Source organism: Suncus etruscus (assembly GCF_024139225.1).
Source record: "Suncus etruscus isolate mSunEtr1 chromosome X unlocalized genomic scaffold, mSunEtr1.pri.cur SUPER_X_unloc_20, whole genome shotgun sequence".
NCBI classification, from domain to species: Eukaryota; Metazoa; Chordata; class Mammalia; order Eulipotyphla; family Soricidae; genus Suncus; species Suncus etruscus.
In genome coordinates this window covers 23,060-35,962 of record NW_026060316.1, presented here as the reverse complement: position 1 = coordinate 35,962, position 12,903 = coordinate 23,060, and the positions used below count along the sequence as shown (strand labels likewise).

The 12,903-nt window shown below is 41.6% G+C and overlaps 1 protein-coding gene across 1 annotated transcript; it reads left to right on the top strand.

Annotated features, from left to right (window-relative positions):
* Window positions 1–1,336: 1,336 nt before the first annotated feature.
* Window positions 1,337–2,739, top strand: LOC126000604 (DDB1- and CUL4-associated factor 8-like). Its single transcript, XM_049767817.1, is given in 4 exon segments — window positions 1,337–2,143; window positions 2,146–2,394; window positions 2,396–2,654; window positions 2,657–2,739. Coding segments are annotated over 4 exon segments (1,398 nt in total).
* The last annotated feature ends 10,164 nt before the right edge of the window (window positions 2,740–12,903 follow it).

Below are 12,903 nucleotides of genomic sequence, written 5' to 3'. Positions count from 1 at the left end.
CAAAACATATGAATGTGAAGGACTAGATTCTACCCACTTTTTCTCTCCAGTGAGGCTCTCACCTTCTATTTCCTACCTAGGAAAAACTATTTTAATTTGCTGAGTGACCATGCAATTTCGTCCTTCAGGTTATTTTAATGCCCAATGAATCACTACTCAGAGAAGTAGTGTAACAGAAAAAGACTGACATTTCATAGCAAAATAAATCTAATTCATATGTAGAACCTGCGTGTTAACATCAGGGTTAGTCCCTCATATATACCAATACTTTAAAAAACTATAGAGGGAACAACGGAAAACTTTGATGCTTAGGGCTCTAGCCTTGTACACAGGCAGACAGGGATTCTCTCCCTGACACCCATAATAGCCCCTCCAGCTCCTCCAGGCACAGAGCGGGATGAAGCCCTGAGCAGCACTAGGTGTAGCCAAAAAAGAAGACTTAAAAATGAAAGGAGGGGGGCCGGAGAGATAGCATAGAGGTAAGGCATTTGCCATTCATGCAGGAGGTCATCGGTTCAAATCCCAGCGCCCCATATGGTCCCCCGTGCCTGCCAGGAGCAATTTCTGAGCCTGGAGCCAGGAATAACCCCTGAGCACTGTCGGGTGTGACCCAAAACCCCCCCAAAAAAATGAAAGGAGGGGGCCTGCGGGATATTACAACAGTAGGGCATTTGATTGCATGCCACAACATGGAAGGTACCCAGTTCAATTCACGTCATCCCGTATAACCTACATGGTGATTTGTGAGTGCAGAGCCAGGAGTGACCCCTGAGCACCACTGGACATGGCCCCAAAGCCAAACAAACAACCAATCAAATAAATAAATTAGCAAGGTTTTGTTTTGTATGAATAATTCGAAGGCTTATAAGAATCCGTTACGCCAAACAACCGTCGTTTTGTGAACATGATTCTAACGACAATGTTTTCCAAAACAGCTTCTGCTTCCCATGTCCAACCCCTGGCAGTATACAATGGTGTAAGTGCCAGACAGAATACAATCATTTCCAAGGGTCACAATGCATCCGGACAAAGTCTTCTGACCCTCACCGGTGTCCATACTGGTCCTGGCCACAGTCTCGTCTCGTGAGATTCTGCCCAACAGTCTCGTCTTGCGAGATTCTGCCCAACAGTCTCGTCTCACGAGACTCTGCCCAACAGTCTTGTCTCGCGAGATTCTGCCCAACGGCCATTGCCGCTGTACTTTCGTGACACTGAAGCAACGTCTCGGCCGACGATCAGGCTGCCACCGAAAAGGCAGGGTCCAGGGAGAAATTCGGTTCGTATCCTGGCGAGATACGGAGCGAGACAACCGTGAGCAGATAAAATGTCCAGTATCATGAGCGGTGCGGTTGACATGGAGCAGGAGGAGGCATCCTCGTCTGAGGACCAGGCGTTGTTGTCTGAGGACCTATTGGGGCCCAGAGACCTCGACGTCCCACAAGAGCAGTTAGAGCAGTTAGAGCAGGAGCGGGAGGAGGTCCTGGAGAACTGGGTGGCCTCGGAGGTTTCTCCCCTGCCTCGCCCCCGCTGGCAGGTTGTATCTGCCCTGCGCAACCGGCAGCTGGGCTCCAGGGCTAACTTCGTCTCCGAGGCCTGTGGGGCCAGAGCGCTGGTGCAGCGCTTCCAGCTGCAGTGGGAGCTGAAAGGCCACACGGGCTGCGACAGCACCCTGCAGTTTAACGAGAGTGGGGCCTGGCTGACGAGCAGCAGCCATGACATGAGAGTCATCGTCTGGGATTGGGTGCAGCAGCGCGCCCTGCTGGAATTTGACAGTGGCTTCACCAGTAATGTCTTCCAGGCCAAGTTCCTCCCAAATAGTGGGGATACAGCCATGGCCATGTGTGGCAGCGATGGCCAGGTTCGGGTGGCACAGCTCTGCCCCTCCCCAGCCTGCCAGACCATCAGGCGTGTGGCTCAGCACCAAGCAGCTGCCCACAAGCTGGCATTAGTGCCACACTGCCCACACAGATTCCTCACATCAGGCGAAGATGCTGCTGTCTATCATGTCGACCTCCGGCTGGATCAGCCCGCTTCCGAACTGCTCGTGTTAAAAGAGAAGCGGAAGAGAGTGGGGCTCTATACGATCTTTGTGAATCCTAACAACATTCACGAGTTTGCAGTGGGTGGACAAGACCCGGTTGTTTTAGAATATGTGACCAGAGAAAAATGGACCAGAAGGTCCATAATGGCGTCCTTAAGAAATTCTGTGCTTCGCACTTGTTAACCAATCAAATTAACCCAGTCGTCACAAGTCTGGTGTACAGCCATGATGGCACTGAGCTCTTGGCCAGTTATAATGATGCAGATATTTACCTCTTTGATACTAACAGCCGTGATGAAACCCAGTATGTGAAAAAATACCAAGGGCATAGAAATTGTTTGCCACCTAAAGAGATCAATCAATTTCTATGGGCCCAGAAGTCAGTTTGTTGTGAGTGGCAGTGACTGTGGACATATATTTTTCTGGGAGAAGTCATCTTGCCAGATTGTTCAGTGCATAGAGGCAGATCTGGGAGATACCATCAATCGCGTTGAACCCCACCCTCACCTACCTATAATAGCGAGCTGTGGCCTAGACATGAACGTCAAGATCCTGGGACCCTCAGGCGTAGTTACTGCTGACCCTGGAGAAATGAAGAACGTGATGAAAAGGAAGCACATGATGAATGTCTCATGAGCCACAGGAATCTTTTTGACAACTACATGATGTGGTGCCTGATGCATCGCATAAATCCCTGAGATCATCTGCGTCATTGTGGAGCAACTGATAGAGCTGGAATCGCTGGTTCTGCAGATTCTGATGATTCCTCCAGGACCTCTGATCTATCTGAAGAAGGTGAAGCTCTCACACCATGCCAGCCATCTTAAAACGTGTCGTGCCTATTCCAGCATTCTATCCCATCTCTAGGTTAGATATAAGTGAAAAATGCAACTTGTTTAAATGTGCCCTTGTGTTCTATTTTTTTAGGTACAAGAAAAACCTAACTTCAATTAATTTTCTCTACCTTCTTTGATGTTTTATTCCTTTACTCTTCACTTGGCAACTTTATTTCTGCCTTTCTTTTTTATCTTTCTGTTCCAATTACAAATGTTACTAATTTAATTCCAATTAATATAATTCCAATTGTAAAGGTTAATTTTTAATTAAGTAAAAATTAATTCACTTCTTCTGTCACTAATAAAGATCACCCTTTATTTTTCTTTATTTATTATTATAAATACCTTGGTTGACATGAAATTATTAGAAATGTGTTTATCTTTTAAACTAGGGCTAATTTTGTTCCTTAAAATGTTGACTATTGTCACACTTACAAACATGCTTCAACATTGTTCTCTTTGATCCTCTCTTTCTTGTTCTCTCACTATCACTCACACACAATTTAACTGAAAAGGAAAATTGTCTATATAGATTTACATTTGTATTTAGAAATTTAAATATGTTTATGTTTAAATACAAGACATTCCATTCTTCTAGAATAAATAACATGGGGTTGTCTACATTTTCTGAAGTGTGTGTTAATTATTCTAACTTCAGTTCTCTTAAAGTTCCTTGGCTGGAGAGAACTCTCGCAGCACAAATACCTATAAGTTACTAAACATAAGAATATTTACTACTCAAAAACAAGTATTAAAATTAAACTAGGTATTAAATAGAGCTACCTATGCTTAAAGTTTTCTGTATCCTAGGAATTGTTTGTGGGATTGATACCACTTGATATGTTTATGTTACCGAAAATTTTTGACAATTTTGCAGGCACAGTGTGTTGGGCGTTTGCCTTACATGAAGCAGCCCACAGTTTAATATTCAGCAACATACAGGGTCCTCTGACCACTGCCAGGGAGGATCCCTAAGTTCAGTGCCAGGACTAAGAATTAAGCACAGCCAGTTGTTGCACAAAGAAAGAACGAATGTTTATGATATTATATATCTTTGATAACATTTTATCTTAAAGTTTTATATGAATTTTGATTTATATATGTGCGGTTATTATTCAATTATATTCATTCTGTTTATAACTTATTTGTCTAAGTGAATACAAAAGGTGTGCCTTTCTACAATATTACTTTACAATACTGCAAAAAACACTTGTTTTCACAAATTTTGTCGTTTGAATCATATAATCAAGTACCGTTAGACTCAAAAAAGTACATTCCTAGTGCTCCTTATATTAGTTGAAAATTTGGGTCATACGGTTTGAATCCCTTTCCATTTGGCAGCAAGTCCCTTGCTGGGCTGGGAGTCCTCCCTCTGGGACTCCATCCTCTGAGCCTTCACTGGCCGATGAGTAACTGAGACCGCTCTCAATCAGAAACAGAAAGGGGGGTCCAAAAGTGGGTTGGGAAAGGGAACCCTGTGGAACAACTACACCCACTGGACAGCAAAGGCAGCTCAGGTAATCGAAGCCCTACCTGAACTCTAGATTCCAGTGTCACACCATTTGAATCCATTACATTCTGGGATCGATTCCTTTGCTGAGATGGGAGTCCGACCTCTGGAACCCCATCCCCGGAGCCTTCACTGTCCGATGGGGAATTCAGACCACTCCAGCCATAAACAGAAAAATGGGTCCAAAATGAAGTTAGTAAATGGAACCCTGTGCAGCAACCCCACCAACTGGGTGGGACCTGGCAGCTCAGGCAGTGTTAGCCCAGTCTGGGATCTGGCTCTCAGTGTCATACCTTTGAATCCATTGCAACTGGGAGCAAGTATATAGCTGTGCTGGGATTCTTCCCTCCTGGATACCCTCCCCAGAGCCTTCACTGGATGAAGGGGAACTCAGACCACTCCAGCCAGAAACAGAAATCTGGGTCAAAAATGCCACTTGGGAAAGGAAAAGGTGTGCAGCAATTCCTCCCACTGGGCAGGGTCTGGCAGCTCAGGTAGTCTAATCCCTGCCTGGACTCTGGCTCCGAGTGTCACACCGTTTGAATCCATTGCCTTCTGGGAGAGAGTCCATCGATGGGTTGTGGGTTCTCCCTCTGGCACTCAATGATCGGAGGTTTTACCTGACGATTGGGAACTCAGACCACTCCAGCCAGGAATAGAAAGATGGTTCCAAAATGGGTGTTGGAAAATGGAACCCTGTGCAACAAACCCCTCACACTGGGCGAGGCTTGGCAGCTGTGGTAGTCTAAGCTGCCCTGGGCTCTTGCTCTCTGTGAAATCTATTGCTATCTGGGAGTTGAGTTCCTTGCTAGGCTGGAAGTCCTCCCTCTGGAACCCATCCCAGGAACTGTGACTGGCCAATTCGGATCTCAGACCACTTCACCTCAAAACAGAAGGTGGGTACAAAATGAAGGTTGGGAAGGGAACCCTGTGCAGAAACCCTTCCCATGGGCAGAGCCTGGCATCTCAGGTGGTCTAAGCCTGGCCTGAGCTCTGGTCTCAATGTCACACCTTTGAATCCATTGATATCTGGGAGCTCTGTGCCTCTGCTCTGCTGGGATCTTCCCTTCGGATCCAATCTCTGAAGTCTTTATTGGCGATGGGGATCTCAGACCACTCCAGCTCAGACAGAAAGGTGGGTCCAAAATGGGGTTGGGAAAGGGATCCCTCTTCAGCATCCCCGCCTACCTGACAGGGCCTGGCAGCTCAGGTAGTCTAAGCCCTGCCTGGGCTCTCGATCCCAGTGTCACACCATTTGAATCCATTGCCACTTGGGTGAGGATCCTGTGCTAATTTGGGGAAAAGTACACGCCTGTGTCCACATTCACTCAACAAATGAGTCCTGATGGTTGCCAGAAAGACTAATTAAGCTTTATAACCCACCCAGGGAAGATATCCCTGAGAGCGATGTTCTTTCTCTTTCAGATGCTGACCATGAAAATGCAAAGCTGCCTGAAGACTGTGCTGATAATAACTCTTTTCCTTCTTCTTTTGAATTTTAAGCCCCCTTCTGGGCTCCTCCTTTTTGTTACTGCCCACGGGTCTGGCTATTAGCAACTTTTTAATTATACATGGCTATTAAAGAAAAAAACAGGCTGGAGATATTGTAGCCACCCAAACCAGAATCTCCCACAAGCCTTTCAGGGATTTGTTTTTGCTTACCGATCTTTGCCACCTGGCCCCCGGAACCTCTAAAAATTGGCAGGTGCCAGACTCTTATTGACCCCAATCTAAGCCGCCTCAAACCCTTGCCAATGGCTACAGTAAAGGCGGATACACTGCCGGATCCCAGGGCCGCCTGTTATTTCTTCTAAGCAGGCAGGATGTGGCAATGCCCTCAACAGACAACTCTTTCAAAAAAATGATTTTTATGTTTGTCCCGGCACCCACAGTTCCCGTGAGTACAACCGCATATGTGGCATCTTTGGCTCCTTTTCTGACTTTGAGAAAGTCAGAAAAGGAGCCAAAGATGGGTCGTGTAGCACTTGGCAAGGAAAGCGATGGTGCAACCCTATTATTAAGAATGGTAAAGCCCATTACTGGACATCTGTCCTGGAATGGGGACTTCGACTGTATATTTCTGGCACAGATCCCAGCATGATTTTTTTCTTTACAACTTGTTAATCAGCCGCCATCTCCTGCAGGAGCAGTTCTGGGCCCCAATCTAATTTTGCACCATTTAAATGGACTGTCTTTTGCCCTTCCCCCGGCACCTTTTCCTCCTCATACACCAGCACTACCCACAGAAGTTATTCCCACAGCATATTTTACAACGGTTATACCTGCTGGACCTGCATCCACAGCACAGCTTATTTTGGACATGATGAATGCTTCTGCTGCCACTATAACTGACCTTGACTATGAAAACTGCTGGATATGCTATATGAAGGCGTTGCCACCTTCGGTGTTCCCAGGATCACCAACAAATTGGAAGACTTACGATGACAAAACAATCTTGATTCACACAAGATTACTGTGGGACAGGTGGTGGGATTGGGAACATGCCGTCTTGGTCCTTATATGCTATCCCCCACTCTCCTTGAACCTATTTGTGAAGCCTCACCCCCCACCCATTCTTCCTAGGTAACTTGACCTTACCTGCAAGGCCCCGCCCATTTCCTGGGCGGGATCTCAGAAAGGGGAGATAAGGTTTGACCAGAGGCAATGAGGCCCTTTTTGGCCCTTTTGGTCTTTAGCCAGCAAGGAGGTCAAAGAGAAAAGAGCTGGAAGTTACAGCTCACCTCAGGAAGCTCACCACAAAGAGTGATGAGTTTTGTTAGAGAAATAACTACATTTCGAACTGTCCTAATAATGAGAGTGTATGAGGGAAACGGAAAGCCTGTCTAGAGTATAGGAAGGGTCGGGTGGGGAGGAGGGTGATTTGGGACACTGGTGATGAGAACGTTGCACTGGTTATGGGTGGTATTCTTTACATGACTGAAACCCAAACACAATCATGTATGTAATCAAGGTGTTTAAATAAAATATATAAAAAAAGAATATATCTTAAAATATAAGATTTCCTATAATATAAGGGAATGGGGAACACTAGGTTCATATGCTGGTACAGATCACAGAGAAGGGTGTGCAAAAAAAAAAAAAGAAAGAAAGAAAAGAAAAGAAATCGCCCCTGGCTTGGGGCGACCATATAGGACACCGGGGGATAGAACCGAGTTCCTTCCTTTGATAGCGATTGCAAGGCAGACAACTTACTTCTAGCGCCACCTCTCTGGCCCCATGAACTTATATTTTTAATAATTTTTCTCATAGATTATTTAGTATTTTCGAAACTGCCAGTATTTATATTTTATTTTGGAGGCAGATTTGAATTAATAAGTACAAAAGTATTTAAAAGTAGATAATTTGCTAATGCTTTGAGAAAAGGGAAAATAATAATCAAAAAACATGGCTTAGTTGGTTACGTGCATTGATCTTAGTGAACTCATTTTATTGCTTTTCTTTTTGTTTCTATTCCAAGTTATTAAACATAACTTGGTTTTCAGGTTTTTTTTATCAACAGAAGACTGTAACAATCATGACTGAGCAGATCTCTAGCTACAGAGGTCTGATTTTATCATCCATAATGATTTTTGTATTGTTGCTATGTTTTTCTACATTTTTTACGTTCTAAAATTCTAAATTTTAAATTCTAAAAATTTATGTTTTATATTCTAAAATTCTACTTCTAAAATCTAAATTGTAATATCTAAATTTTAAAAATTCTAATTCTAAGTTATAAAAACTATATTCTAAAATAACAATGATTATATTAGCATCATTTTTAGAAGTTGAAAATACAGAATTTAGGATTGTTGAGTTTAAAATGTAGAATTTTAGAATACGGAAATTAGAATTTTAGAATTTACGTTTTATAATTTAGGATTTTAGAAGTGAGAATTTTAGAATACATAATTTTAAAATTGAGAGTTTAGAATTTTAGAATAAATAATTTAGAATTTTAGAATTTAGAATGTAGAATTTTAGAATATAGAATTTAGATTTTTGAATTTAGACTTTATAGTTTCGAATTTTAGAAGTTAGAACTTTAGAATATAGACTACAGAATTTTAGAATTTAGAATATTAGAATATAGAATTAAGAATTTAAAATATGGAATTTAGAATTTTTTAATTTAGAAAGTAGAATTTTAGAATTTAGAATTTTAAAATATAGAAAAATTAGAATTTTAGAATTTAAAATGTAGAATTTTAGAATTCAAATTTTATAATTTAAAATTTTAGAAGTTAGCATTTTAGAATATAGAATGTAGATTTCTAGAATTTAAAATTTTAGAATAAATGATTTAGAAATTTATAATGTAAAATGTAGAATTTTAGAATATAGAATTTAAAATTGTTAGAATTTAGAGAATTTAGAATTTTATAAGTTAGAATTTTAGAATATAGAATATATTATAGAATACAGAATTTTAGAATTTAGAATTTAATACTTTAGAATATAGAATTTAGAATTTTAATATATAAAATTAAGAATTTTAGAATTGAGAATTTTATGTTAGAATTTTAGAATATAGAATTTAGAATCTTAGAATTTAGAATAGAGAATTAAGAATTTTAGAATTCAGATTTTAAAATGTTAGAATGTTAGAATAAAATGTAGAAATTTATCAATATAGAATTTTATATGATTATTCATGGGTTTTTGTTTTTCCTTTATGGATTTTGGGCCACAGCAGGTGACGTGAATTGGTTTCACCTAGCTATGGACTCAGAAATTGTTCTGTGTTTTGGGAACCAAATAGGATGGAGGGTCATGAAACCACAGTCTGTCCTTGGCTAGCAATGGCCAGGCAGATGCCAACACTTGTGCCCCACAAGCCCAAGTAATGTAGAATTTTAGAATTTCAAATGGTCGTCTTTTAGAATTTAGAAAGTTAACATTTAGAATTGTAGACTTTAGAATTTAGAATTTAAGAGTTTAGAAATCAAATTTTGTTTTATCAAATTTTAGAAATGATTTTAGAATTTCCTTTTTAGAATGTAGAATCTTAGATTTTAGAATATAGAATTAAGAATTCTAGAATAGAGATTTTAGAATTATAGAATTTAAGAATATGGAATTTATAATTTTAGAATTGAAAATTTCGAAGTTTAAATTTTAGATTTTAGTATTAAGTGTCTTAGAAATTAGATTTTAGAATTTACACTTTTGAATTATAGGATATAGAATTTAGACTTTTGAATTCAGAATGTAGAATTTTAGAATATAGAATTTAGAATTTTAGAATTTATATTTTAGAATTTAGAATTTAAGAAGTTAGAATATAAACTATAAAATTTTAGAATTTAGAATATAGAAATTTAAAATATATGATTTATCATTTTAGAATATGAAATATAGATTTTTAGAATATAGAATTTACAATTATAGAATATAGAATTTAGAATTTAGGTTTTAGAATTTAGATTTTAGAAATTTAGAATATAGTATATAGAATTATAGAATTTAGAATTTTGAATTTTAGAATATAGATATAGAATTTCTGATTTTGGAATTGAGAATTCTACAATATAGAATTTAGAATTTTAGAATATGCAATTTAGAATTTTAGAATTTAGAATTTGGAAGTTTAAAATTTAGAATTTAAGAAATTAGAATTTAAAAGTTTAAAATATAGAATATATATGCTTCAGCTTGTGGGATAGCTATTTTTCTGGGTCCATTTTGGCTCACACCAAGAGGTTTCGAAGACAGGACAGTGGAAAAACACGCACAGGGACCAATCACATTTGGGAATATGTGTGGGGGAGTAGATTTTCTCAGCTTATATCACTGACAGGGGACCTTCCTTTTGGCAGAATTCTGCGAATAGCAGTTTTTCATCATTAGACACAGTTCCTTAGCGCTCTGGCCCTTGCATGAGCCTCTGAGACAGCTATTTTTAGGGCCCTTTTCGGCCCACTCCCAAGAGGGTTCAGAGACAAAACAGTGGAAAAACACGCACAGGAAAAACTCACAGTCAGAAATCACTGGGCAGGCATAGATTTTCCCAGCCTGACGTCACAAACAGAGGACCTTCCTTTTTGCAGAATACTGCGGATAGTCAGTTTATATGGTCTGATAGAGTTCCTTGGCGCACCAGCACTTGCATGAGCTTCTAGTAGAGCTATTTTCTGGGCCCTTTTTGGCATACTCCCAAGAGGTTTCTGAGACAGGACAGTGGAAAAATATCCACAGGCAACACTCACAGTCGAAAATCACTGGATGGGCAAAGATTTTCCCATCCTGACGTAGCCAACAGGTGACCTTCATTTTTGCCCAATACTATGGATAGCTGGATTACATGGACAGACACAGTTCTTTGGCGATCAGGACGTTGGATGTGCCTCTGGAGAGCTATTTTTCTGGGCCCTTTCCGGCACACTCCCAAGAGGTTTCAGAGAAAAGACAGTGGAAAACATGCACTGGCAATACTCACAGTTGGGAGTTACAGGGCAGTCATAGATTATCCCTGCCTAACGTCACTAACAAAATGGACCATTCCTATCACAGACAGGAATCACTGGGCAGCCATGGAATTTCCCATCCTGATGTCACAAACAGGGGACCTTCCTTTTTGCAGAATACTTTGGATAGCCGGATTTCATGGTCAGGCACAGTTCCTTTGCACTCCAGTTCTTGTATCAATTTCTGGGAGAGCTATTATTCTGGGTCCTCTCAGCCCATTACCAAGAGGTTTTGGAGACAGGGCAGTGGGAAATTCGCACAGGCAACACTCTTAGTCAGGAATCAGTGTGGGAATATATTTTCCCAGCCTGACGTCACAAGCAGAGTCCCTTCCATGTTGCAGAATACTGCGGATAGCAGGATTAATGGTCAGACACATTTCCTTGGAGCTCCAGCCTTTGGATGAGCCTCTGGGAGAGCTATCTTTCTGGTCACTTTTCGGCCACTCTCCCAAGAAGTTTCGGAGACAGGAGAGTGAAAACCACCCACAGGCAACTCTCACAGTTGAGAATCACTGGCGTGCATAGATTATTCCAGCCTGACTTCACAAACAGGGGACCTTCCCTATTGCAGGTTACTGCGAATAGCCAGTTTTTATGGCCAAACACAGCTCCTCGGCACTCTGGCCATTGGATGAGCCTTTGCGAGGGCAATTTTTCTGGGCCCATTTCAGCCCACTACCAAGAGCTTTCAGAAACAGGACAGTGAAAAACACACCCAGGCAACACTCACAGTCGGGAGTCATGGGCATGCATAGATAATCCAAGCCTGACGTCACAAACTGGGGACCTTCCTTTATGCAGAATACTGAGGATAGCCAATTTTCATAATCAGAAACAGTTTCTTGGCACTCCGGCTCTTGCATGAGCCTCTGGAAGAGCAATATTTCTGTGCACATTTTGGCCCAGTCACAAGATATTTCGGAGAAAGGACAGTGGCAAAACGTTCACAGGCAACACTCAATGTCGGGAAACACTGGGCAGGCGTGGATTTTTCCCAGCGTGACATCACAAACAGGGACCTTCTTTCTGCAGAATACTGGGGATAGCCGGTTTTCATGGTCAGACAGAGTTCCCTGGCGATCTGACCCATGAATGACCCTCTGGGAAAGCTATTTTTTTAGGCCCTTTCTGGCCCACTCCAAGAGGTTTCGAGGACAGAACTGGAAAAACATGCACAGGCAACACTGACAGTCGGGAATCACTGGTGGGTGTAGATTTTATCAGCCTGACATCACAAACAGGGTATATTCCTTTCTGCAGAATACTTCGTATAGCCAGTTTTTATGGTCAGGCACAGTTCCTTGCACTCCAGCCTTGGATGAGCCTGTGGGAGAGCTATTTTTCTGGGCCCTCTTTGGGCCACTCCCAAGAAGTTTCAAAGGCCAGTGGAAAATACGCACAGGCACCACTCACAGTTGGGAATCACTGTGCAGACATAAATTTTCCCAGTCTAAAGTCACAAATAGGGACCTTCCTTTGTGCAGAGTACTGGGGATAACCGGTTTTCATTGTCAGATACAGTTTCTTAGCCTCCGGCCCTTGGATGAGCCTCTGGGAGAGCTATTTTTCTGGGCCCTTTTCTGCCCACTCCCTAGAGGTTTCGGAAACAGGACAGTGGAAAACCACGCACAGGCAACAGTCACAGTTGGAATCACAGGGCGGGCGTGGATTTTTTTTTTCAGCCTGACCTCACTAAAATGGGACCTGCCTTTCTGCAGAATACTTCCGATAGCCGGTTTTCATGGTCAGTCACAATTCCATGGTGCTCTGACCCTTGTATGGGCCTTGATGGAGCTATTTTTGGGGCCCTTTTGGCATATTTCTAATTGGTTTTTTAGAAGGACAGTGAAAAATATGCACAGGCAACACTCACAGTCGTGAATCACTGGGCGGGTATAGATTTTTTCAGCCTGGCCTCATAAACAGGGGACCTTTCTTTTTGCAGAATACTGCTGATAGTCGGTTTTCATGGTCAGACACAGTTCTTTGGTGATCCAGCCGTTGGATGAGCCTCTGGGAGAGGTATTTTTCTTGGCACTTTTCGGC